General features: G+C 46.8%; 1 protein-coding gene across 2 annotated transcripts; it reads left to right on the top strand.

The window, feature by feature from the left end:
- The first annotated feature begins 9355 nt into the window (after positions 1–9355).
- On the top strand, positions 9356–23300 carry TFAP2C (transcription factor AP-2 gamma). Of its 2 annotated transcripts, none has more exons than XM_024203395.1 (7): positions 9356–9385; positions 16317–16793; positions 17256–17307; positions 19076–19298; positions 19981–20099; positions 21693–21834; positions 23015–23300. In XM_024203395.1, exons 1-7 carry the CDS (start codon positions 9356–9358, stop codon positions 23298–23300), a joined length of 1329 nt encoding a protein of 442 aa, XP_024059163.1. The 2 variants fall into 2 exon arrangements, with proteins under 2 accessions (XP_024059163.1, XP_024059162.1); XM_024203394.1 differs by lacking the exon at positions 9356–9385 and adding an exon at positions 13738–13785.
- Positions 23301–23467: the final 167 nt, after the last annotated feature.

Here is a 23467-nt window from a genome sequence, read left to right as displayed (position 1 = left end):
AACCCCACCACTCCCGGACAGCAGCTGGGTTGGGAAGAGAAGAGCAGAGCAGAAGAGAGATTTGCCTCTGAGGTCTGCTCCCAGCAACTAGCTCCCCCATGTGCTCTTGGAGGAAGAGAGAGAATACCCCAGGAGTGCAGAACACCTTTGCACACAGAAAGCCCAGGATGCCCTCTTTGCATCTCACCTGGGATTGAATCAGGGACGTCGAGAGCTAAAAGCACTGAGGCTGGGGGTTGTGACAACTCATATCCCCTGTGCATTGGCACACAGCAGGTCCTGGAACATACACTCACAGAGCCATGCAGCGATCTCTGCATATGCAGTTTTGGGTAAATCCACTGTAGCCCTTAGCTAGGCACAAGATCTCATTCTCTGTGCTTCTGCTGACAGACTGGAGTTTGGCAGAACCCCGGCCAACTTGAAGAGTGAATGCAGGAAGGGTGTGATGCCGATGTTTTCCACGGACTTGACCACCACAGTTAAATATTCCAAGAACTCCGTATCTCTGAAGACTTTTTTCAGACATGCCACTGATGTAGAGGGAGGAGTGACTGTCCAGTGGGCAGGGCCTGGGACTTAGGAGATGCGGGTTCTATTCTATGCTCTATCACAGACTTCCTGTGTGACCTTGGGCAAGACACTTAGTCTTTGTATACTTTAAAAGGTTTGCTGATATAGATATATTGGTAGAGCTATACTGACAAACTCCCCCAGTGGAGATGCAGCTTATTCTGGCAAAAGACTTCATTTGTCAGTTTAGTTTAAACCAGTTTCCTTAATGGACTAAGCTATACTGGTAAAAATACTTTTTTTTAACTAGTATATTTGCATGTATACTAGAGCTTCTGCCATCCTACCTATGTTGGTTAGGGGTGTGATTTTTTTTCACACTCGTAACCAACAAAGCTATGCTGCTAAAACTTTGTAGTGCAGACTAGGCCTAAGTGTCTGTGTGCCTCAATTCCCCATCTGAATAGGGTAATAATATGATAACAGCACTTCCCTACATCACAGGAATGTTGCGTGAGGATAAATGCATGATTGTGAGATGCTCAGATGCAATGGTAATGGGAGCCAGATAAGTACCATAGATAGAGCCAGTTTCCCTCACATCAGATTCCAATTGAGCTCATACAATAGTCAAATGTCATCTTTAATTTGTAAGGGTGCTGCTACCACACCCATTGGCAGGGATATCAGCAATTGTGTGTGTGGTTTTAAAAAAGAAGAAGAAGAATCCAAGTTTTTTCCTTGCAGAATCCAAGCTGAAATGTCAAGTGCCAAATTTTCAGCCACTCCCCAAACCGGCCTCCTTGTTTGCAAAGTACTGATTGTGTCTGTGAAATGAGGCCCCCTTCTGTTTTGTTCATACAGGATCTGCATTTGCAGGTGCAGGTAACTGTGGGTGCACAATGTGTGTGTGACCAATTTTACAGGCACAACCAACTTTGTGCACAGATTTGGGTGTGGAATTTTGGAGGCCAGGGCCAGAAATTTGGCCTTAAAAATGAAATTCCTAGCCCTCTCCTTTGTGCAGATAGTGTTATCTAGACAAGTCAATAGATTGTTACCCTGTTAACCCAGCCTTGCAGAAAGCTGTCTCCAGACAAACAATAGCGGTAGCAATGCAAGTGTGAACTCATCCCTCCCCTCCATTCACTTCAAAGTTTCACAGTGGCTATTTAAATGCTACCATTATTAAGCAGGGCAAGGCCTGTCTCTGGCCAGGGCTACACTACAAACTTTTGCTTGCACAATTAGGTCAGTCAGGGTCATGACTTGTGACCAACATAGCTGTGCTGGAAAAGCCCCTGGTGTAGACAATTATATTACCAAATTGTGCTTTTGTTAGCATAGCTTAATTTGCTCTAGGGGGCTAAAATAAGCAATGCTATCAAAAGCACAGTTTTGCCGGTATTAGTTGTATCCACAGTAGGATTGCTTCTGCTGGTGTAGGATACTTGGTATAGCTATACGAGCAAAGCCCTCCAAATGTAGGCCTAGCCTAAATCACATCAGGGTTTAGCTACAGTCCTGTAGCTGCACCAGTGCATGCCCTTAGTGTAGGTCTGGTTCACTGGTGTAAACCATAACTTGCATTGGTGCAACTTGACCTGGTGTGAAACCATGTCTACCTCAGGGGTTTGCACCTCTGCAGCTGCATTATTGTAGCTATGTTGATGTCTAAAGTCAGTGTAGGTAAGCCCAAAGAAATAAGACTCAGTGGACTCAAGGGCCTCTCTTCTAAACATCTGCCCTGATTTTTCACTGCAGTGCCTCAGTTTTACAGTGGCGTGACTCACTGGGGTAATGAAGTGAAAAATCAGGTTCACTGCCTTCATGTGTTCTTCAGCTCCTTCTCGCTCCAAGGTGGGTACTTGAGCCGCAGTTCTCTGACAAAGGACTTTCTTGCCACATTGAATAGGAAGAAGTGCCCCTTCATCCTACATATATTTCTTAATTCTTTCCTATGTTCTCTCCCTCTGTTGCAATCATAGCATGGCTCCGGACTTCCATCACAGAACAGCAGCATCTTGCTCTTTCCTGTAATTACTGCTATGAGCAGCTTCTCATAGGGTTACCATACGTCCAGATTTTCCTGGACATGTCCGGCTTTTTGGTCCTCAAATCCCCATCCGGGAGGAATTTCCAAAAAGCCGAACATGTCTGGGAAAATAGGGAGGCATGGTAAGGGGACCCCGAGTGTGAGTGGCTGCAGCAAAACTAACAACTCCCCCAATCTGCGGGGGCACAGAGGTGGCGGGCGACATCCGAGTGCGCAGCCGCCTCCTCCCTGGGCTCCAACTTTCCCGGCTCCCGCTGCTCTCCACCGCGGCGGGGGCTGAAGCAACTTCCCCAGCGCAGCAGCAGCCGGAGCCCGGGGGGCGGGAGGGAGGAGGGGGAATATGGGGTGCTCAGGGGAGGGGGCGGAGTTGGGGCGAGGACTTTGGGGAAGGGGTTGGAATGGGGGTGGGGAAGGGGCAGAGTTGGGGCGGGGCCGGGGGCAGGGAAGGGGCGGAGTTGGGGCGGGGCCAGGGCCCCGTGGAGTGTCCTTTTTTCAGTGTTGAAATATGGTAACCCTAGCTTCTCACGTTGTTTGGCATAGGATACTCTGGGCAGGGCCGGCTCTAGCTTTTTGGCCGCCCCAAGCAAAAAAATTTTTGGCTGCCCCCACCCCAGCCCTGGGTTCTCTCTTCCCTCCTCCCACCCGCATCCCCCCTCACCTCCAGCCGGTCCGGCGCTGGCAGGGTCAGGGTAAGCAGCGGGGCTCCCGGGCTGTGCCTCAGCCCAGGGTCCCTCCATCCAGGGCTCCCGCCTCCAGGACCGGCCGGGAGCCGGGAGGGCAGAGCCGGGGGACTGCCCCGGCAGAGGTCTGAGGAGCCAGGGCAGGGTAGCCCCAGAGGCAGCGGAGCCCCGGAGAGCGGGACGCAGGCCCCGCACGACAGCGCCCCGCCCTCTACGGCCCCGCTGCAACTCCTGCTTCTGGCCGCCCTGCCACAGTCCCTGGGCGTCTTGGGCCGCTTCATCCAGCCCCGGCTGCAGCGCTGGGGGCGGCTGCCCTGCAGCACCTGCAGGCGGCTCCGTGTGCCCCGTGGGGTGTCCCCCAGCCTGAGTGTCCCCCACTCGAAGCCTGCCCGGCCCAGCCACAAGGTGTGGGCGCTGCTCCCCCACGGCACGAACTGCAGTGGCTACAGGGCGCCCCCCGCGCATGACGTGCTGCTGCTGCCAGGGCCGACTCTAGGCTTTTGCCGCCGGAAGCACAAAAAAAAATGGCCAGAATGCTGCCCTTGAAAATGTGCTGCCCCAAGCATGTGCTTGGTTTGCTGGTGCCTAGAGCCAGCCCTGACTCTGGGGCAACAAGGTCTACAGACACAGCAGATACCTTTTGTGGCAGTACTGGGCTTCTTAAGCCTTGTAAACTTGGGACATTTTCCTCTATCTCAATGGTAGGAAATGTAGCATAGACAAGATGCCCAGTCTGAAGCAGGGTTAGAGAACACACCTGTTTAAAACGGCAACTGCCCATCTTTAGCAGTGCTCCTACAGTTGCTGCCACAAGTGCATAGCTGCACTGATAGGAGCAATGTTGGGAAATCTTAAGGAGGGGAAATACTAGGGTAGACACAAATATACAGACCTGCAGAATGTATGCTGAATCAAGGTTTGAATTTGAGCTTGCTGCATGATGTTGCATCAGTTTAATTACTGAATAAATATATGGGATAATTTTTCAAAACAAGGAAACTCATTTATACATCCAAAGTTACATGGAGACTTATGCACCTACATTAGTATGCACAAATAGTCTGATTTTTTATGCAATTAGGATAGCAGCATAATTATTTGGAAACCTAAATGAACATGTGTATTCAAGTGCCTTATTTGTGCATCCATTCACAGTAGATCAGCATGCAATTGTGCACACAATTTTGCAGGGAAAAGTGAGCCACTTAAAACTACCCTATATATTTAATGTATTTGCCCTGGAATGACAGTGTGATATGATTGATTGAATTCCTGGCTCTATTTTCAAATACACCTGCAGTATCAACTGTTTAGAAAATGCAGCGAGAAGCATGTTTGGAGGAGTTGGAAGACTTTCTGCTGGGACCTGATATTGTATGATGCTTGATGCTGACAGCACTTCTTCACTGGTGCCTGATTAGTGTGATTATAAATGACAGAGTGCATTAGGTGAAGAGTTTTGATTGATGTAATTTTTGCCAGCAGTGCAAATTTTTTCACATAGCTCCGATTCTTCCTGCCAGTGTTACAGCTCACCAGTGGATCGATAATGGAGCAACATGCCACAAAGGAGGCTGTATGGGGCCACTGAGAACTATGCATTTTTCCAGAGGATCACAATTAAACAAACACATGTGCTAATCCATTAAAGGTGATACACAAAGGAAAACAATGTGATTGTGCTCTTCTTTTCTGCTTTGTGATGCATAAAAAGCCTCAGATGTCTTTGTTTTCTGTGTACGTATTTAAAGACCTTGTCATTCCTCTTTTTTTTTTTAAGTGATACATTTCAGGTTTTGTCTAACCTTTATTCGCTGGAGGACTCCATGGATGACTGGCAATCTAGTGGGTTATGAGATCACAAGAAGTTTGAAGCAGTACAGTTGAGAGAGGATGGGATTTTTAGTCCAACAGTCTAGAGGAGAAATAATCAACTCAAAAAATTACATGTAACCCAGTGGCTTGCTACTGAGGACAGCCTTTGTACCTCATAATCTTTATAAAACCCCCAAAATGAAGAGCAAAGGATGATTTTTAAATGATTATATCCAGTTTTTGACCTATCCATCTTTTAATGGCAGTGTGTAAGCTGATGTATCTACTCTTACTTTAATATTCTTAAACAAAATATGTGTGCATGGCAGGATCTTTTTAAAAATGTACCCTTGAAAAATCCCCTGAAGGTGTATTGAGTCAGAGGTTGGAGGAGGAAAAGTCCCTTAGCTCTTGTAGTCCATCTCCATGCTTATGCAGGACTTTCCCTCTAAACAATCCAGTCAATAAAAACAACAAGGAGTCTGGTGGCACCTTAAAGACTAACAGACTCTTTGTTGTTTTTGTGGATACAGACTAACCCAGCTACCCCCTGATACTTGAATCCAGTCAATGTTCACCAAAGTCACTGGGTGCTGGATCAAGCCTCTTAGTGAATCATTTAATGGCTGCTTTTTATGCATTGGCAAGATAAGCCTTGAAGGCCATGGAATTAAAAAGGGGAAGTTTAATGAGAAATGTTGTTATAGGAATGAGTATAGTTTAATCTGGGGACCATGTATGTTCCTGTTGTTATAAAAGTAAGTTATCTGGGGGAATGGGAGTATGTAAGTGGAGCAGTTATGTTAGCAAAGGCCTGAACTGGGGATGATAGAGATTTTTATGCTCACTTCTGGTCTGATATCTGAATTAGGAAATACTGTTGATTTAGCATATGGAATTCTTTCTTTGTACTGATGTCTCTAGTTAGGACTTTCATCCTGATTGTAACATAAACAAATTAACTGTAGGAATGTATGATCCATTCCGGGTTGATTTTTTTAAAATTGCAAATGAGGCTGTATCTCGTGCCCATTAGGCTCTTTGCTGATAGCAAGAAGAAAAACTCCCTGCCCCAAAGGATTTATAATCTAAATATTGGAATCCGGAGTTCATATTTGTTGCTGTAGTACTTTCCCAGTGGAATGTGGTTTTTAATGTGGAGCCTGCCTGCTGAGGTAAGGAGCTGAGCTGGGTTATATTCACAGTCACCACACTCCTCAGAGCAACATTCTGGCAAACAAGGGCAGAGGGAATCAGTGTAACTCCATGTTCGGAAGCTGAACCTGTGCTAGCTAGATTTAGTGGGTTCATGCCTGTGCTTTTGCTACACTGAATGAAATGGTCTAAAACAGGGGGTCTCAACCTTTTTCTTTCTGAGCCCCCCTCCCCAACATGCTATAAAAACTCCATGGCCCGCCTGTGCCACAACAACTAGTTTTCTGCATATAAAAGCCAGGCCTGGCCTTGGGGGTAGCAAGCAGGACAGTTATCTGGGGTCACGGGCCACAGGGGCCCCACAAAGCTAAGTTGCTCAGTCCCGGGCGGTAGGACTTCGGCTTTCTGCCCTGGGCCCCAGCGAGTCTCATGCTGGCCCTGCTTGGCGGACCCCCAGAAACCTGTTCATGGCCCCACAGGGGCCCCGAATCCTTGGTTAAGATCCACTGGTCTAAACGAATAGACAGTCTCATAATATTTAGCACTGAATGTTCAAAGCAATGGAGACACTTCGCACTTCCTGTGAGGTATCACTGGATTATTATCCCAGTTTTACAGATGGGGAAACTGAGGTTCAGACAGGTGGAATGACTTGCTCAAAACCATCTAATGCACCATTAATTTTTTTTTTTTTTTATCTAATGCACCAGTGGCAGAGGCTGGGTGAGAATCCAGGTCTTTCTGACTCCAAGTCTATGCTCTGGCCTCTAGACCACAATTACCTCCCTGAGAGAAGAAATTCTGCAATAAATACCTCCTTACACAGTACTTTTCTTGGTCGCCTCCCCACAGGACATTTGCCATGGCACTGTGGGGAGGAAAGCCGAAAAGGGACTCCTCACAGATCTTTCAAGCAGCTTGGCATTCCCTTGTCTCTAAGACATGCCTCAAGCCATCTTAAGCTGTCATGTCATATTATATATCTAACCTGGAGAGGAAGATCCTGGCGTTAGGGTCTGTGGCTTTATTCTCTCTATAAAGTCTTGTGCGCACATATGGTGCTATATATGCCCATCAAATTATGACCAATACCTAAAGTAGAATGTGTGCTTTAATGTTGACATAGATACAAAGGCAGCTGGGAAGCATTGCTAAATAGTACTTCTTAGGAAAGATTAGCTACTAAGTGTATAAACGGTTGGGGGGTTGTTATTCCTTCATTATAACTTTTGTGTCCCTGGTTTATATTTTGGTAGTTTGTTTTGAGCTTGAAGGAGCGCAAGAACCAACTTCACATGACATGGAAAATAGAAAGGATTCTTGTAGTTTCAGGCAAATAAACTGCTATTATTTTAACCCTTCCCTCTACCCCAAATCAAACGGCTCCAAGTCTGTTACTCCTTGGCTTTTTCTCTTTTGCGCAGAAATGCAAACGGCTGATGTAGCCAAATAACTGTGATCAAAACGAAGAGATGTTTACAGTCTCCGAATATACAGTGGGCCTCTCTGATCTATGTCAAATATTTGTGCAAATAACTAGCGATTGTTGTCGCCCAGCTTTTGGCAAACCTGGACGACCTGGGATGGTTGTTGCTGTTTGAATTTAGCGAACGCTGTGAGCAGCAAGATAAAAGTGAAACTGCTTCATAGGGAAGATTTGGGGGAAACATTTTGAAAGGGGGGCGGAGTGCGGAGAATACGCTACTTGCTCAAGGTAAGACAGACACAAGTGTGAGGAGGATGTGATTCTAAGGGGATCCTCTGGTTTTCCGAAGATCATAATGAAATTAACGATCTTTAAAAACAACAGCCACTTACACTCGAAAAGATCCGATCTCAGGTAAATTGGTACCAGTGCATCTAATTCTAACGCACATGTACAAGGCAGGGTGTGCACTTTAGTGGGGTTCGCTGGAAAAGCTTTGAAATAAGAAAAGAAGGACGTAGATGAATGCGGAGATCATTGTAATAAAAACGGCGTTAAAATCCCTTTAAAAATTGCACCAAGCAACCTACTTTGAGATATTTGCCTTCCCCCATTCGCTAAGGAAAGGGAAATCCCCCCTCCCCCCAACAGGAGATGCTCTCCACTCGCATCGGAACAAATAATTTCCCTCCTGGCTTCATTTTGTAAACGGGGGTGGGTGGGGAGCTCGAAGTTTACCCCACCGGTCTCGCGTTTGTAATGAAAGGCGAGGGGAGGTAGGAGGTAACTGTCGGATTGTTGGCAAAACTTCGTGAAAACTTCCTTGCTAAATTGCAGCTAGGGAGCGTCTCCAATCGCGGTCGTTAATCCGGCGTGGAAAAGATGCTTCACATTTGTGAAGAACATAAAACGCGTCTTCATGTCTGACCAGTGTACTCCGCTGGAGAACTGGACCCACGACATCTGAAGAAGTGGGGGTTTTTTTTACCCACAAAGCTTATGCCCAAATAAATCGGTTAGTCTTTAAGGTGCCACTGGACTCCACCTTGTTTTTGTGGCTACAGACTAACACGGTACCCCTCTGATACTCGACCCAAAACAGATCTGCAGCCCCCCCCAGCTTTATGCCCCTAATAACTGGAATATAGGAAATCTGAGGGGAGAGATCATCTGCCTGGCTAAAGCCAGTTTGTTGGGCTGGAAAGAAAACCAAAGCCGAAGCCTGTGCCCTGCACTGTGCCTGGTTACGGCTGTTGCCCTGGGCCTGTGTCTGACTGTGGGCAGCGACCCAGGCGAGCCGGATAAGCGAAGGCAGCCGCGCGAGGGTGGCGGTGTTTCCCAGGTGCGCCTCGCACCAGCTCCGCATGGGGTTAGACAAGCCCCATGCCGGGAAGCTGGCCCCTCCCGGGGAGACACCTCCACTCGCTCAGGTCCCGGCCCTCCTGGAAGGAAGGGCGAGGAGGTGTCAGGCGCGCAGTGCGGCCCCTGGAATGAGCTCCGACTGGCTGGGGGAGCGAGGCAGGGACCCGGCATAAAAGGGCTGGAATGCGTTTCCTTAGGTGAATCGCTGGGGCCGGGTGCGCACGCGCAGTGCTTCGCCGCCGGGAGGCCAGCCCAGCCCAGCCAGGTGTATCGCTGTGGCCCGGGCTTCACTTCACCAGGCAGCCGCTGGGGTCCCGCGCCCCCTTCGCAGCCCCCGCCGGGTGGCTAATGGCTCTGCTGGGGAGGCTCGACTGGCAAGTAGGTACCGTCCCGTTTGTCCCCGCGCCAGGCCCTGGGGGCGGATGGACCTTTCCCCACCTGGAGAGTTGGGAGCGCACCTGGCACGGGGCAAGCCCCCGGCCGGGGTCCGCCTGCCATGCTGCACCGCCGGGCTGCCTCGGGCAGGGCTTCCCCCTCTCCTCCAAGCCGCGGGGACGCGCCCTTTCCCGGCGAGCAGATGGGACACGGGTCCCGAGCCTGCCTGGTTGGAGGTGGGAGGCTGTGAAAAGCCAGGGCATGACAGAAGCAACTAGTCCCCCCCACCCTGCAGCGCCACGGAGACCGGCTCACCTGGGGGCGTGGGGAGGGATGAGCGGCACCGCACGGATTTGATCCACTTTGTGTTTCAAAGTGACACTAAAAGTCTCCAGTGGCCCGATCCTGAGCTGGGGCTCTAGAGAGACCTGCTGCGGAGCCACTTCCCAAGCGAAAACTCCAGCCCTGTCGGGGTGATCTTTATTTATTGCCAATACCGGGTTTGATGGTTCGGGGGAGAGGTTAATTACAATCCCCGCTCTAAGTTATAGAGGGGGGTGAAGGCGCTAAATAGAAAAGACGAAGGCATTAAATATTAGTATAAACAACAGGGCTTTGTCTCTCACCCCGGCTTCATACCTGGGTGAACATTACAATCGCTCCTTGGAAACTGCATCCATGTTTTTTTAAAAAAATAGTAATAGGAAAAGCTACTGTGTGCGCATCAGAAGTGCCCGAAAACCTGCCCCGAGCAGCCCTCACTGCACTGGCATCAGCGTGTCTATCTGTAGCCTATGTAAAACCAAGGGAATGAACGCGCCTAGCACCTGGGAATCATGAGCGCACCTTTGGCGTCTACTGTTTGTTGGCCTTTCTCTTCTTCGGCCCCTTGTTCCTTCGTGGAACTGTTCGCTCCACTAGCTAGAGCTAGATTGCTCTTGACATGATGAATGGAACTTTTTGTAAGTTACCAGCGAAATGTTTGAAACTGTCCAGTAACAGCTCCCTCCATGCCAGCGGTGACGGGGTGTCATCTTCTACCTGTATGTTTTCAACTAGACGAGTGGAGAATGGATCCTATCTTTTGGTTATAAAATAGTCGTCTTGTGTAGGAGGGGTACAATATTTTTTAGATAGATCGACACCCAAATCAGTTGCAGTTCAACAGAAATATGATCACGCTATCTGTGTTTAAAAGGTGACGCTCCTTTATAAAGTTTGCAGGCTGTCACATTTCTAGGTGCCACATCTGAATTTTAAAAAAATGTATTTTCCCCCTCCTGAATTGAACCGAAAAAGATCAGAATATTCCACGTGTCTTTTACTTCTTATTTAAAGCATTCAATGATCCCTTTACAAATACCCTAGTAGTAATAATAATTCAGGCTTCCGATTTTTATTCAGAAGAACGGGTGATGTTGTCATGGTGTAACAAAAGGCCATTTAAAGAAAACTAACAGCAAACCAAGCGCTGGTCTCATTTAAACCCCCGTGAAATTGTGTCGAGAAAAATGCAAAGGCTACAAAGAAGCAGGTGACACAAAAGAAGGTCCGTCGCATGGACTGTTTTAAAACCATACAAGTTGGTAGAGTGCGTGTCAGCTGGTTTTTGAAGCGAGGTTTGTTTTCAGTGGAGAATTCCAAATTCAAAGAGCCTGGCATAAGATCCGGTCTCCTAAAATGTTGGTTCTGGCTGTAGAGATCGAGGCAGTTTTGGGGGCATTTGCAAGGTTGCGTTAAAGCCTTCCCTTCTGGGATGTCACTCTCTGATTAGATTCACTTGTTACTTTTTGAAAGACATTTTTTTTCTTGTTCAGTTGAGTAACCGATATTTTCTTCTAATCCCCTTTTTAAAAAAGATCTGAAACGTGATTTTTTTTTTTTTGCGTCTTGGCTGTTAAGATAAAATTAAACTGTCTGGCCAGGACCTCCCGTGGACTTCAGGAAATCCCAAAGAGCGAGGACAGCCCACCTTCCCAGTCAGAGCTGCGCGCAGTGAGCAGATATTTAATTTTTGTAGCGTAAAGGAATCATTTACCATCAAAATTACCAGCCCCCCTCCCGTCCCCAAATATATAGACTATTGGATCGCCCTGGAGGGATCAGATGAATTGACTCCAAACCTAAATGCTTTGAATTTTTTTCTCTTTTTAGGATCCATCTTGTCCCTATAATACAAATGAGCTTTAAGCTCCCCCTGGCTTTTATTATTTAGATGCCTAGTCTTAATGACGCCAAGTGCCGCGCAAGCACACTCGTTATAATCGTCGCAAGCTGCATTTCAAAGAAACAACCCTGGAAAAAACCAGCGTCGTTTAAAATAGATAAATAAAGGGCCCCACCAAAAATGGTAATGCAGGTTCCCTGCTGCTGGGTTGAATTCAGCTGATGTGAATCAGCACCTGCGTGCCAGATAGACAGACGGATAAAGCCTTCAACAGTTAGCTCGAGCATAATCGGCCTCTTCATCTTTATCTTCGGATTCTTCACTTGGTCAGTTTAAAAAAAAAAGGCTATTAACGCACCTACATCTTAAAGCTGAGTTCCTATTCCAGGCCCTTAACGACACCTACCAAACGTATCGTTCTCCTGCGCCAGAGGTAGCAGAGAGGTCGCACCGAGCATTGTTCGATGGGAATGTCTGGCTCTGCCACGAGAAACAAAAACATTTGCTTCTCTCATGCAAATGAGCAGCGATCCAAATGCACCTTAAGCACCAGCAGAAAGAGTTGCTTTAAAACAAATGTTCAGTTTGCCAGGCAAACATAACTGCATAGATCAGATCGGGTTGCAGATAGTTAGCAAGGCTATGGTTTAAACTTTTAGATTAAAGCTGGGATTGTTGTCTAAAAATCAACGAAGTGTGTCCCCCTTGTCACCTGGTCCCAAACCAGATTTTACATAATTCAAAAGGACCGGACCGATTGGATTTTCATGGGAAAAGTCATTAACATTTCGAACTAGGGCATAATTCACGCCAGTTAGATTTGAAACGCTGAATGTGTCCTGCTTTACCTAAAAGTTATTTAGCCAACTGCAATAATAGTGTAGGGTAATTAACTAAATTATACCCTAAACATTGGCAAGTTGTAATCAGTAATTCAAACTCTTGACAATTATGCAAATTGACTTAATACTGGAGTTACTAATCTTGCTTTTGCAATAAAGCTTTTTGTTTGCTTTGCAAAATGATTCATCTAAAATTAGGACTTTTTGGTAAATGTTTGGGCTTGAAATCAAGGCACCGCAAGAGCTGGCTTGTCAAAATGTTTTTGTTTTTTACACCAAACCTTTGTTGCCTTGACGGACACTTACACAACACCCAGCTCTGTTCTATTCGGGGGGCCAGTCTATCCTTTGCCCTTACGCAGAAGATGGTGCCTAACAGATGGGTATATTCTGGGGTGTGGGAGAATGAGGAGTTCGTATTGAGCATGGCAAAGGGGGTGTTTTTAATAATGTATTATTCTCAATCAGTTTTACCTCTACTGCAGCCCGGGCCCACGCGAGCTTTGCATGGCCGGCGGGAGAGAATCCCTGTATGGGGCAAGAAAGCAGTTTTAATAGGGAAGATACGTCTGGGAAGAGGGAACTGGAATGTTTAGAGCCATTTCTCCTCTTTTTATTATGGTGCTCATCATTCTAGGCTTTTAAAACCCCTCCCCACCACTCCTGCTCCAGCTCAGCTGCCCTCTGCCAGACCCTTTACAATAGGCAGGTTGGTCGGCTCTGCTGTCGAGACGCCCGACCCCGGGCTTCCCAGTTCCAGTGAGCGCATCTTATGGCTTTGGGGCTGTGTACGGGACTTCTCCAGAGACATCTCGGCGTGTTCCTACCCAAGGGAAGAGGGGAGGCTCATGGATAAAAGCAGCGTTACATCCGCGCCTGGAATCTAGCTACAACGCGCCCTGGGCAGCTTCCCCAGCCATGCGCGCGTGTGTGCGCCCTGGGCAGCCTAGAGCTTCCCCCAGCCATTCGTGTGCGCCCTGGAGAAGATCCAATCCAGCCCAGAGCGCAGAGAAGGAGTGGCTCTGAGCTGCGGGCTGCCTCCTGAGTGGCTGGCTCTGAGCCGCCCATAATGAAAGCCCAGTCTCCCAATCCATCCCTGGGGAGGAGTTATGATAATACTATTGCCATTAAGGGCGTCTGGGCAGGGAAAAAAACCTCAGTGACCATTAGCGGGAAGATTAGTCCTGCACCAATCTTCATGCCTGGCAACTAACAAAATCCACCCGGGGGAGCTGCTCTTCCCCAGCACCGACTTGGATATTTGCTGCTTTTGGGGCTGGGGATCTTTTCTGATCTACTATATATATATATATATATATATATATATATTTTGGACACTGGACGCCATGTTGTGGAAACTAGCAGATAATGTCAAATATGAAGAGGACTGTGAGGTGAGAGCTAATAGCACTAGGGGAGGGAGGAGGGAGAAGGGGCTTTGTGTGGGTGTCAGCACCTGGATAGAACTAGGGGTCAATCCAGCAGTCTTGGCTTGGGCAAGAGATCCCCTGGCTTCCAACGGGCATCAGGACTGCAGGATTGGGCTCTTAGTCCGCTTCTGTTACAAGACCCCCTATCAGATCGGGGGATGTTCAGATGTTTGGCTTGCTATTAGATGATGCGCCGCAGATTCTATAATCTCACTAGACGCTGATTCTCCTGCTGGGAGTTGCCCCAGATGAATAGGGAGTGAGGTTAATGGCGAATGATGTTCACCTTCGGGTTTTAAATCTGGTCTCTTACCTTGTCTTCCCCCCTGCCCCGCGTTTCTTTCCTCGCAGCATTGTAGCCCCGTCTAGTTGACCGCCAAACTTGTTAGGCCTCCTCCGTGGGGTGTCTCTGGCTCTGAGATATTGCCAACCAAAAACAAGTTCTCCCCCCCACCCCATCCCCAAGAGATCCTGCCAGTCCGGAGCGCCGTTTGGGAGCAGAGCAAATAACCAGGGAGGGGAAGGAGAGCTGAGTTTTCTTCTTCTTCCCACCACCAAACGGATGTGTTTAATCCGCTCCAGATTGTGTCTGCTCCCCAGATAAATCAGTGCACGTTAAGCGAAGTTCGGCCATGTGTGTGTGTGGGTGGGTCTGAGCGGCAATGCGCCCCCAGACGGGGGAAGTTTGGTGTAAAAGCAGAGCGCACACAGGAGCTGGCGGCGGCGGGTGCCCCAGCCTGTTGGACTGGTTCAGAGGGACCCGGGGTAGGACTGAACTGCGCTGGGGAGCCAGGTGGGAGCTGCCGCCAGGGAGGGATCTAGGGAGGAGAGGTCCCGGACTGCGCGGCAGCCAGTGGGCGCCCTTGGCACGGAAACTATTTAGCTGCCAGCCTCAGCCGGGAGCGCCAGGGAGCCAGCGCCTGTCGCTGGCCCTTTACCCAGCGGTACAAGCGACTCCCACTCGCCTGGGTCGGGGGGAGATGGGTTTTGTTCTCCTCTTCCCTCGGGCTCATCCCAGATCGGGGGCGGCGAGCGGCTCACCGGGCTGGGGGAAGGGGTGCATTGGGGGTGGGGGAGTGTTTCCTTTTCAATCCTGATTCGAGACCTGCACGTTTCTCTCACGGGAGCCGAGCAGCCTGGAGAGGGATCCGCGGTAATTAGCAGATCAGAGCTCAGGTGCCTGCCCGCGCTGGCTTATTCCCACGTTTCCCTCCCCAGCCCTCTTTCCTTGTGAAACTTCCCCCACCCACCTCCTGCTTTTTGATCTCTTTGAAAGCGGCAGCGTCTCCTCCTTTGCTCCATTGGTCATGGTCTGTATGTTTGGCTCCCACAGATTAGCTGCAGTCCCCACTTCACGCTCCATTGGGACCCCATTGAGACACCCATTCTCCTCTTATTAACCAGCCCTGTTATTTTAATGACCGTGAAGCCAGAAGCTGCTAAATCCCGGGATCAATTCAATGGAGACATTGCTGAGCTTTTAAATGGGAGAATTTCAGCGGAGGCGGCTGGAGTAGTAGGACTAGTCCTCTAAATGGCCAGGCAGCTATTCGGACTCTGAACTGAACCCCCTTTCCCTCCCCCACCACTGTGCTCCGTGCGCCCCAAAAGCAGAGCAGACATGGGCCGCGAGGTCTTTGGAGAGAAGGAAAATCCGCGCAGAGAGAGGCTTGAACTGGGTTCGCATTCGGTTTAGCCGCTGATTGCGGACGGGGTCCTTCAGCGCAGCCCCGTTTGCAGCTTGCCTGCGCGACTGTTTTAAACCAGTGCCCAAGGTTTTGTGTTTACACTCGCCCACAACTGACCACTTACAGGGTATCTGAAACCCCCTCCCCCTAACTTCGAAGCCAGAGGCCTGAAGTCAGGCTGGACAGGAGGCTAGGAAGGGCGCTTCGCCCCTCACCTCACCTTTCTCAACTTTAATTTAAAAAACCTCTCTGCTACAGCAGCCACAATTCCTCACTTTGTAACAGTCACTTTTTTTTTTACAGGACCCCCCCCCCCCCCCGCGACGTGAGTCAGTTTCTCTTAGGAAGCGAAGTTTATTTCTAATTCCCGGCTCTTCCTACTATTCCCCCAGGCTGTGGGATGAGTGAATTGGGTTCCTAGACTAACTGCTGAACAAGGCTGTTCCTAAACTAAACGTTGAGCTGCTTCGCTTTCTTTGCTCCCGCTCCCGCAAGAGGGTGACTCTAGCCCTGAGATTCCCCCTACAAAGGCGTGCAGGGTGCGTGACCTGGCCGTGCGGAGCGGGGCAGGCAGCTGTGCATGGAGGGGGGGGGGAATCCTGGCCTCATTCCAGTCGCGGGGAGTTCCGCCGTTGACTTCCCCCCGGGGCCAGAATTTCCTGCATGTTCCCAAGTCAGGCGCGCCCCACGCGCTGCACCCAGAGCCGAGCGACGGGGAGCGGAGACCCCCTCCGGCTGTCAATGGACTGGGGCTGAGACTAATCTCCCCGCACTAACGGGCTTCTGTTCTGTTCCTTTGCTCTCCAGGACCGGCACGACGGGAGCACCAATGGGAACCCCAGGCTCCCCCACCTCTCCGCCGTCAGCCAGCACTTGTACAGCCCGGCTCCCCAGCTCTCCCATTCCGGGACGTCCGACTTCCAGCCCCCCTATTTCCCACCCCCCTACCAGCCTCTGCCTTACTCCCAGTCCAGCGATCCCTACTCCCACCTCGGGGACCCCTTCTCCATTAACCCGCTCCACCAGCCTCCTCCCCCGCCGCCCAGCCAGCAACAGGCCGCCTGGCCCAGCCGGCAAAGCCAGGATCCCTCCGGCCTGGTCCATCATGCCAGGCCCGGCCTGGTCCCTCATCTCTCGGCGCTGGAGAGCGGCTCGGCTGGGGGCAGGAGGGAAACCTACAGGCGCTCGGAGCTCCTCCTGCCCCACGGACATGGGCTGGACGCTTCCACGCTCGCCGAGAACCTGGGGCTGCACGAGATGGCTCATCACATGGAGGAGGTGCCGGTGAGTCCCCTGGCAGGGCCTGCTCTGTCTGGGGTACTGGCTACACGCACCCCGGTCCTAGTCAGAGCAGTGAGCTTGGTGCCGGCAGGGCTTGAGATAAAGCAAGTTGTCAGCTGGATTAGAGATCCTGGTGCATTCCAGAGTGGGTGTGAAGGACACGGGGGATTTTAGCCCAATTTGGGGGTGGAGTGGGATGGATGCGAGTAGAGAAGCCAGAAAGCATCATCCCTAGAGCCCAGGTGCCCTGGTGTGTCTGAGGGGCTTTGTAGCTGCTGCTAAGGGGAATGGTCCCACTTTGCGGTTTAGCTTCGATGTTTTTCTTCCTGCAGGAAGAACTAACACCCCCTTCTCCCCCCATCAGTCAGAAGCTGGAATCAGTGGGTGCAGGGGGTGGGGGATCCATAAAGACTCCAGGGTCACTTTCTCTAAAGGAACTGTACTTTCCCCCCCTTCTCTCTCCAGAATGTGGAAGATCAACACTTATTAATGCATGACCAGACAGTCATTAGAAAAGGTCAGTAGATGGCATTCCTATTTACCTTTCCTTGTCCATAGCTGAAGTTCGATTTGTAGATGATACATTGGCAAGTTGATACATTATTTTGTTCCATTGCTTTAAGAGGATCTGTCGAAAGGCAGGAAGCCTGAACTTTATTGCGTGATCGCTTTAACTATAGAGGAGCCTTGGTTTTTATATATAGTGAACACGATCTTAGGTGATATTTAATGGTGGGGGTAGTTTGGAAACTGCGCCGCTTCCTTTGGTATGTTGAGGACAAAAAAGCCTCTATTTGCAAACCTCCCATTTCGATGGGAAGCGAATTACCCTAAGTATCACTGGCACCAGCAGACTGTCGCTGGCAACTGAATCTCTTATTCTGGACTTTTGTGATACTAATAGCCGTAATAGTTGTTTGTATTGCTTTCCGTCTTAACCAAAGAACAAACGCGCTTATCCAGGAACGGAATTTAAATGCAGATCTGGCATTTAATTTTATACCGACCCAAAATCCTTGTGTATGCAATGACACGGGGGCTGGTTTTGCTAGGAACGTGTGAAGCAGAGGTAAATTTGCTCTTTCGGTAGTAGTACAATCTCTAAAGGAAGGGGCTTGGTTTAAAATCTAATGAGGAATTAGTTAAACTAGCAGAGAGCCATTTGTAATCAATGGTCCTATAAAGCGGTTAGACTTTATCTGGACTGAAATGGTTTTTAGCTGTTTAAACAGGCGTAAAACGCCTATCGACTCTCAGCTTAGTTTACAATCTTGTTTTCCTGCTTGCAAACAAACTTGCGCTTTGTAAATCAGGCAAGTTTCTTCTAGACACTGAAGTGGGACTTCAAATACGTATTTATTTGAGGAAAAGCAGAAGTGTTTGTCAGAAACTCTTGCTGATTGCCGAATTAGCTCATGGGAGAACTATTCTGCTGTCAGATACACCACTTCAGAATCGTGCTTTCTAGTGAATAAGACCAGCCCTTGCTGTTTAACCCTTTCTTGCATTAGTTGCCAATAGCAATGATTCAGTCTGGCTACATTTCGTTGGTAGATTAATATGATAGGTTTACAAATATGCTCGCACTGAGGTTTAATGTCCCTTTGGAAAGTATGTTGCCCCTACTCATGGTAACGATAACCGAAAGCAAGACTAATGGCGTTAACTGTTTTCAGCTGTAGATATTGGAATATGGGGCAGGAATATACTGGGATTTAATTCAAGGGAGAGAGGTAACTTCTCTGAACAGAGACTCCATATCTGGAGGCGGAAGATGAAATTCAATACTGCTTGGCACCCCCTAGCCCCCATCATATTTATTTGTTCCTGTTCTAAGGAGGACGGGAGACCTCTCTGTGCCTTTAGTTTGAACGAGTTTTTTGTCAATAGCCGAAGGATACTAGTTTCTGCTCTGCCACTGTATATGCTTTACAGCCCTGATGTTCATTTTTATAAGCCTGAATTTGCCAACTTCCAGGATATTATGTCACCGGTGCATGCTGAGTTTTGACTGAACGTTCAAAGGAAAATAAGTTATATTCTTAATTGAATGCAGCAACTCTTGAAATTTACTGTGACAACAAAACCAGCCCCAGTCCATTATTAGTCGTACTGAGGCTAACTGTGGCATTGTTAGCTCAGTTACTCAGGACAAGATCCAGTGGTGGATGTTTAACACAAAACTATTTACTGTTTAGCTCCATTTAGACTTGTAATTTCCTCTTTTTATTTTTTATTTTTTTTATTTTAATCAAATACCTGCTTTTTCCACCTGGCTCCCACAGGTCCCATTTCATTAACAAAAAACAGCTCGCTGAGTCTCCCCTGCCAGAAGGATGGATTAATTGGAGTGGTGATAAACCCCAATGAAGTGTTTTGCTCTGTTCCGGGGAGACTTTCTCTGCTGAGTTCCACATCTAAATATAAAGTGACAGTAGCAGAGGTTCAGAGAAGGCTCTCGCCTCCAGAATGTCTAAATGCCTCCTTGCTAGGAGGAGTTCTCCGAAGGTAGGTAGGCTGCTCTCCTCCCTCCTACCCCCATGACTTTGGTAATCCTGTCTTTTGTTGTTGATCCTTTTTGCAAGCGTTGTACAAAACTGAACCGAAGAACTGGTGTCTAAAGCATTTTATGAGACTTAAAAAAATAACACTGAATTCTAATAGGCTTTGGAAATAAAACTCCTTTGCACCTCTGGCACTTCCCAAAGTGAAGTGCTATAACAGTTCTCACAACAAATTCTCATTCCCTGTTAAAATCTGATTCCATCGCTGGAACTGCACAAAGGGAATTTTCTTATTTCAGTGACAAATCATCTCCCTGTGGAAGTGTCTTGGTTACTATCTTGTGGTCTTGGTATTACTTATAAGACATTTTCCATCTTCTTATTTTTGTGTCCCATTATTCATATTGCGTCCCATTATTATAGCTGCTATATTTTTATTATGGTATAAACTTAAAGGCAAAATCCATATTTGATTTGGTTTTGGTTTCTGACACGTGTTTTACACTGAGGGGTTTGTGGCAGAGCTTTAAAAAAGTAGGTCATTGAAAAACAGAACCTGCTTTTTATTCCCCTCCCTCCAACAGAACCTCATTAAATGTCAGTAACTCAATTTCCCATCTTTTAAAATAAGTATGTCCCCTTTAAACTAAATAAGGTCACATCTCTCTCCCTCTGTCTACTTACAGAGCCAAATCTAAAAATGGTGGCAGATCATTAAGGGAAAAACTGGATAAAATTGGCTTGAATCTTCCAGCTGGTAGAAGGAAAGCTGCAAATGTGACATTATTGACATCTTTGGTAGAAGGTCAGTCCTGTGTGTGTGGAGGGAGTGTTTTTGATGGTGGTTTTTTTTTTTTTTTTTAATTAATAAAATGACTTTTCTGTGTAAGGCTTATAAACTGTAATTCAAACACTGACAGGATGCTGATCAAGCCTAGAAAAACCGATAGACAGAACAGAGCTATTTTAAAAACAAGTTACAGACTGTGCTGCCTGTTAGCCCTCCCAACGCTACTATAAATGCAATTATTTTGTGGTTTATCCCCTTCTCAACTCTAGTTGTTCATGCCATCCTTCAGATCAAATAGGGATCTCTGACTATTCTATTATTATGTTATTTTTCAACTTGATCATATCTGAACTGTAACTAGTGAGCTAAACTATTGCATTAACTTCAGTTTTCATTCACAGAAGCCATTCTGTGTAAACTAAGGAATTCTACATAGTTATTTCCATACTGTAGTGAAATTGACAGGTGTGAGAGTGACTCCTTTATACCAAGCAGTTCCAAAGTCCCCAGTGGGACCTAGCTTGTTTAGTCACTGGCGTATTAGAGAAGGGATAGTTGGGGGGAGGAGGGGGAAGCCTTTCCAATTTTGAGGTCTTGTATATTAGTGAGTTTGCCTTCCTATGGGGAGGCTTAAAAGCAGTGGAGCAGCAGACTCCAATGACTGGCCCTACCTCAATCGCATCCTCAGAAGCTTTCCTAATAAACATGCATATAAAGTGAGATTTACAGCTTTTGACTTCCTGATAGGAAACTGGAGCTCATTTAATTTGCAGCATGTTATGTGGTCCCTGTATTAATTTAGCTGGGCCTTTTCAAAAAAAAAAAAAAAAAAAAAAAAAAAACAGCTTCTTGTTATTGCTATAGAAAATGGAAACAGCAATTTAAGTGTGAACAATACTTCGAAAATATCACTCAGTTTTTTTAATCTACATTATCTCCAAATACTGTACTAACTTTTACTTTATTAAATGCTTATAGAAAGGTAGAATTGGAAGACCAACAAAAGAGAGAGAAATCTTGTCTAATATATTAGTGTGTCTGTATATTCCACACATGCTACAGCTAACCTATAGTTCACAATAACATTCAGGATGTTTGTTTGAATAGATAGCTTTAATTAAAGCTAAAACAGTAGCCTATCTCTATTATTGTATTAAAACTATCATCTCATAAGTTACACAAGTGTGCAAAGTCTATTTAACTACAAAATTTTACTGACATAAATTGAGATCAATTGCCAGCTGTGTGATCATCATAAGAATATATGCCTTATAATCATTTTCAGGTGAAATTCTATCTGTACCTATGGAATGTAGCTAGATACAGAGACCCATATATTGTCCTCTGATACAAAGGGAACCAGAACAATTATTTTTTTTGTAGCACCGGTTATGCAGGTTTTTCTCAGTGTCTCTTCCTTAAATTTGGTTTATCTATTACTTAGGAAATAACAAACAGTGTGGGGAAGATCATACTAGCAATGGCTTTCTAAAGTGGGGGGTATATTTTGAGAATTAAAGTTTTTGCCCGTATTTCTCTTATCTTCTAACAGTGAAGGTCTAATTATTGGATCTAAAACATTCACCTTATCACGTGTCCCCACCCCAGGTGAAGCTGTACATCTTGCTCGTGACTTTGGTTATGTATGTGAGACAGAGTTTCCTTCCAAAGCAGTGGCTGAATATTTAACCAGACCACACTTGGGCCGTAATGAGATGGCTAACAGGAAAAATATGCTTCTTGCTGCAAAGTAAGTATGGAGGGCTAAAGGGGGGAAAAATGCTTTTTGGGTTACTGGAAAAATGTGAGATTCTGTAAAATACTATTTGTTTTTTGCTTTTAATAAAAAACAAACAACCCCCGACCCCCCCCCCCCCCACACACACACACAAAAAAGGTCTGTGAATCTGTAATACCAGAGTCAGCATAAACCCTTATGGCATAGTCCTTTAGAATTTATTGGAGTTGAAACCTACGTGGTCCATAGAAATGACACTAAACCTCTACAGCATAAAACAGACTGAGATCTTTTCTAAATCATTTTTACAACTGGCTAATTTTTAATGTTGTATAGCAGGGATCTAGGATCTAATGAAAACCCACTGGTGTCAAGAGAGAGAACCACATTGACTTCAGTGGGCTTTGGATTAGTCCCATAATACTTCTTAAATACAGCACTCCATATCCGATAATGTAAGCACTACTCTTTTTGCACTCTACAATAAGAGTGTGTTTTTTTTTTTTAAGTGCATCACATTGTGTATCATGCTGATTCAGTGAAGTTCACTCAGTGTACGTGAAATGAACAAAGCAACTTAAAAATACATCTGAAACTTAGGCCCCCATCCTGCAGCATTTATGCATGTGAGTAACTTCATGTGGTTGAGTAGGCCCATTGAACATTCATGTGTATTGTTAAATTGTATTGTTACGTGCATAAGTGTTTGCAGGATTGGGGGCCTACGTTTCTGATGAAGAGGGTAAATTAAATGCCCCAGTTCAGCTGCTTTATCCATTGTAAATCACTTAAGTGCATCTGTGGAAGTTCTCACAGACACTATCCCTAAATTGATTTAAAAAAAATAGAGCAAATGAAGCAGAACCAGCTAGACACCAAAGCAGGAAAGATTATCCTGTGGAAAGTGTGAGTACACATGTATGTATATGTGTATATAAAGCGTGTCTGAAACTGACCCTAAAAAACAGGCTTTATTCTATAATTAGACTGAAGAATATCCTTGTAGTGATGTAGTTGTAATAGAGTGTAATTGAGTTCTGAAAACCCTCTGTGGTTGCTACGCAGTCTGAATTGCTGGTTATTTCAATTTAAAGGATTCTGTATCTTGCTTCTTCTTTTCTTAGTGCTAAATCCTCTTACAGAGTGCCTTGCACTTTCCAGCATAAAGTATGAACCCTTTTGTGTCTTACAGGCAGATATGTAAGGAATTCACAGACCTCCTCACTCAGGATAGAACTCCTCTTGGAAACACTAGACCTAGTCCAATCTTGGACCCTGGCATCCAGGGCTGTTTGACTCATTTTAGCCTGATCACGCATGGCTTTGGGAGTGCTGCCATCTGTGCTGCCATGACATCCGTCCAGAACTACCTAAATGAAGCATTAAAAATAGCAGACAAAACATATATGAACACTGGCGACCAAAGTCCTGCAGAAACCAACAAAAACATTGATAAAATGGATAAGCACAGGAAGTAAAATGAGGGAAACCAGACTTTCAAACTGTTCCTCCAAAACACAGACTGGGATCTTCTTGCCAATGGGGCATGTAGAAATTTGGTTACTTTCCCTCCCCCCTCTCTTTTTAAAACAACAAAACATCTTATTCAGGATCTTCACTCCCTCTGGATCTGTATGACAAGTCT

The sequence above is a fragment of the Terrapene carolina genome, unplaced genomic scaffold (genome assembly GCF_002925995.2).
Source record: "Terrapene carolina triunguis isolate 2854851 unplaced genomic scaffold, T_m_triunguis-2.0 Scaffold130, whole genome shotgun sequence".
Taxonomy (NCBI): domain Eukaryota; kingdom Metazoa; phylum Chordata; order Testudines; family Emydidae; genus Terrapene; species Terrapene triunguis.
This window is presented reverse-complemented; position numbering and strand designations above follow the sequence as displayed.

What these genes read in the sequence shown, in the direction of transcription:
- TFAP2C (XM_024203394.1), top strand. Translation starts at nt 13,738, where the DNA reads ATGTTGTGGAAACTAGCAGATAATGTCAAATATGAAGAGGACTGTGAG. An exon ending in CCAGACAGTCATTAGAAAAG is followed by an intron (nt 17,308 to 19,075) that starts GTCAGTAGATGG and finishes TGGCTCCCACAG; the next exon opens with GTCCCATTTCATTAACAAAA. An exon ending in CTAGGAGGAGTTCTCCGAAG is followed by an intron (nt 19,299 to 19,980) that starts GTAGGTAGGCTG and finishes GTCTACTTACAG; the next exon opens with AGCCAAATCTAAAAATGGTG.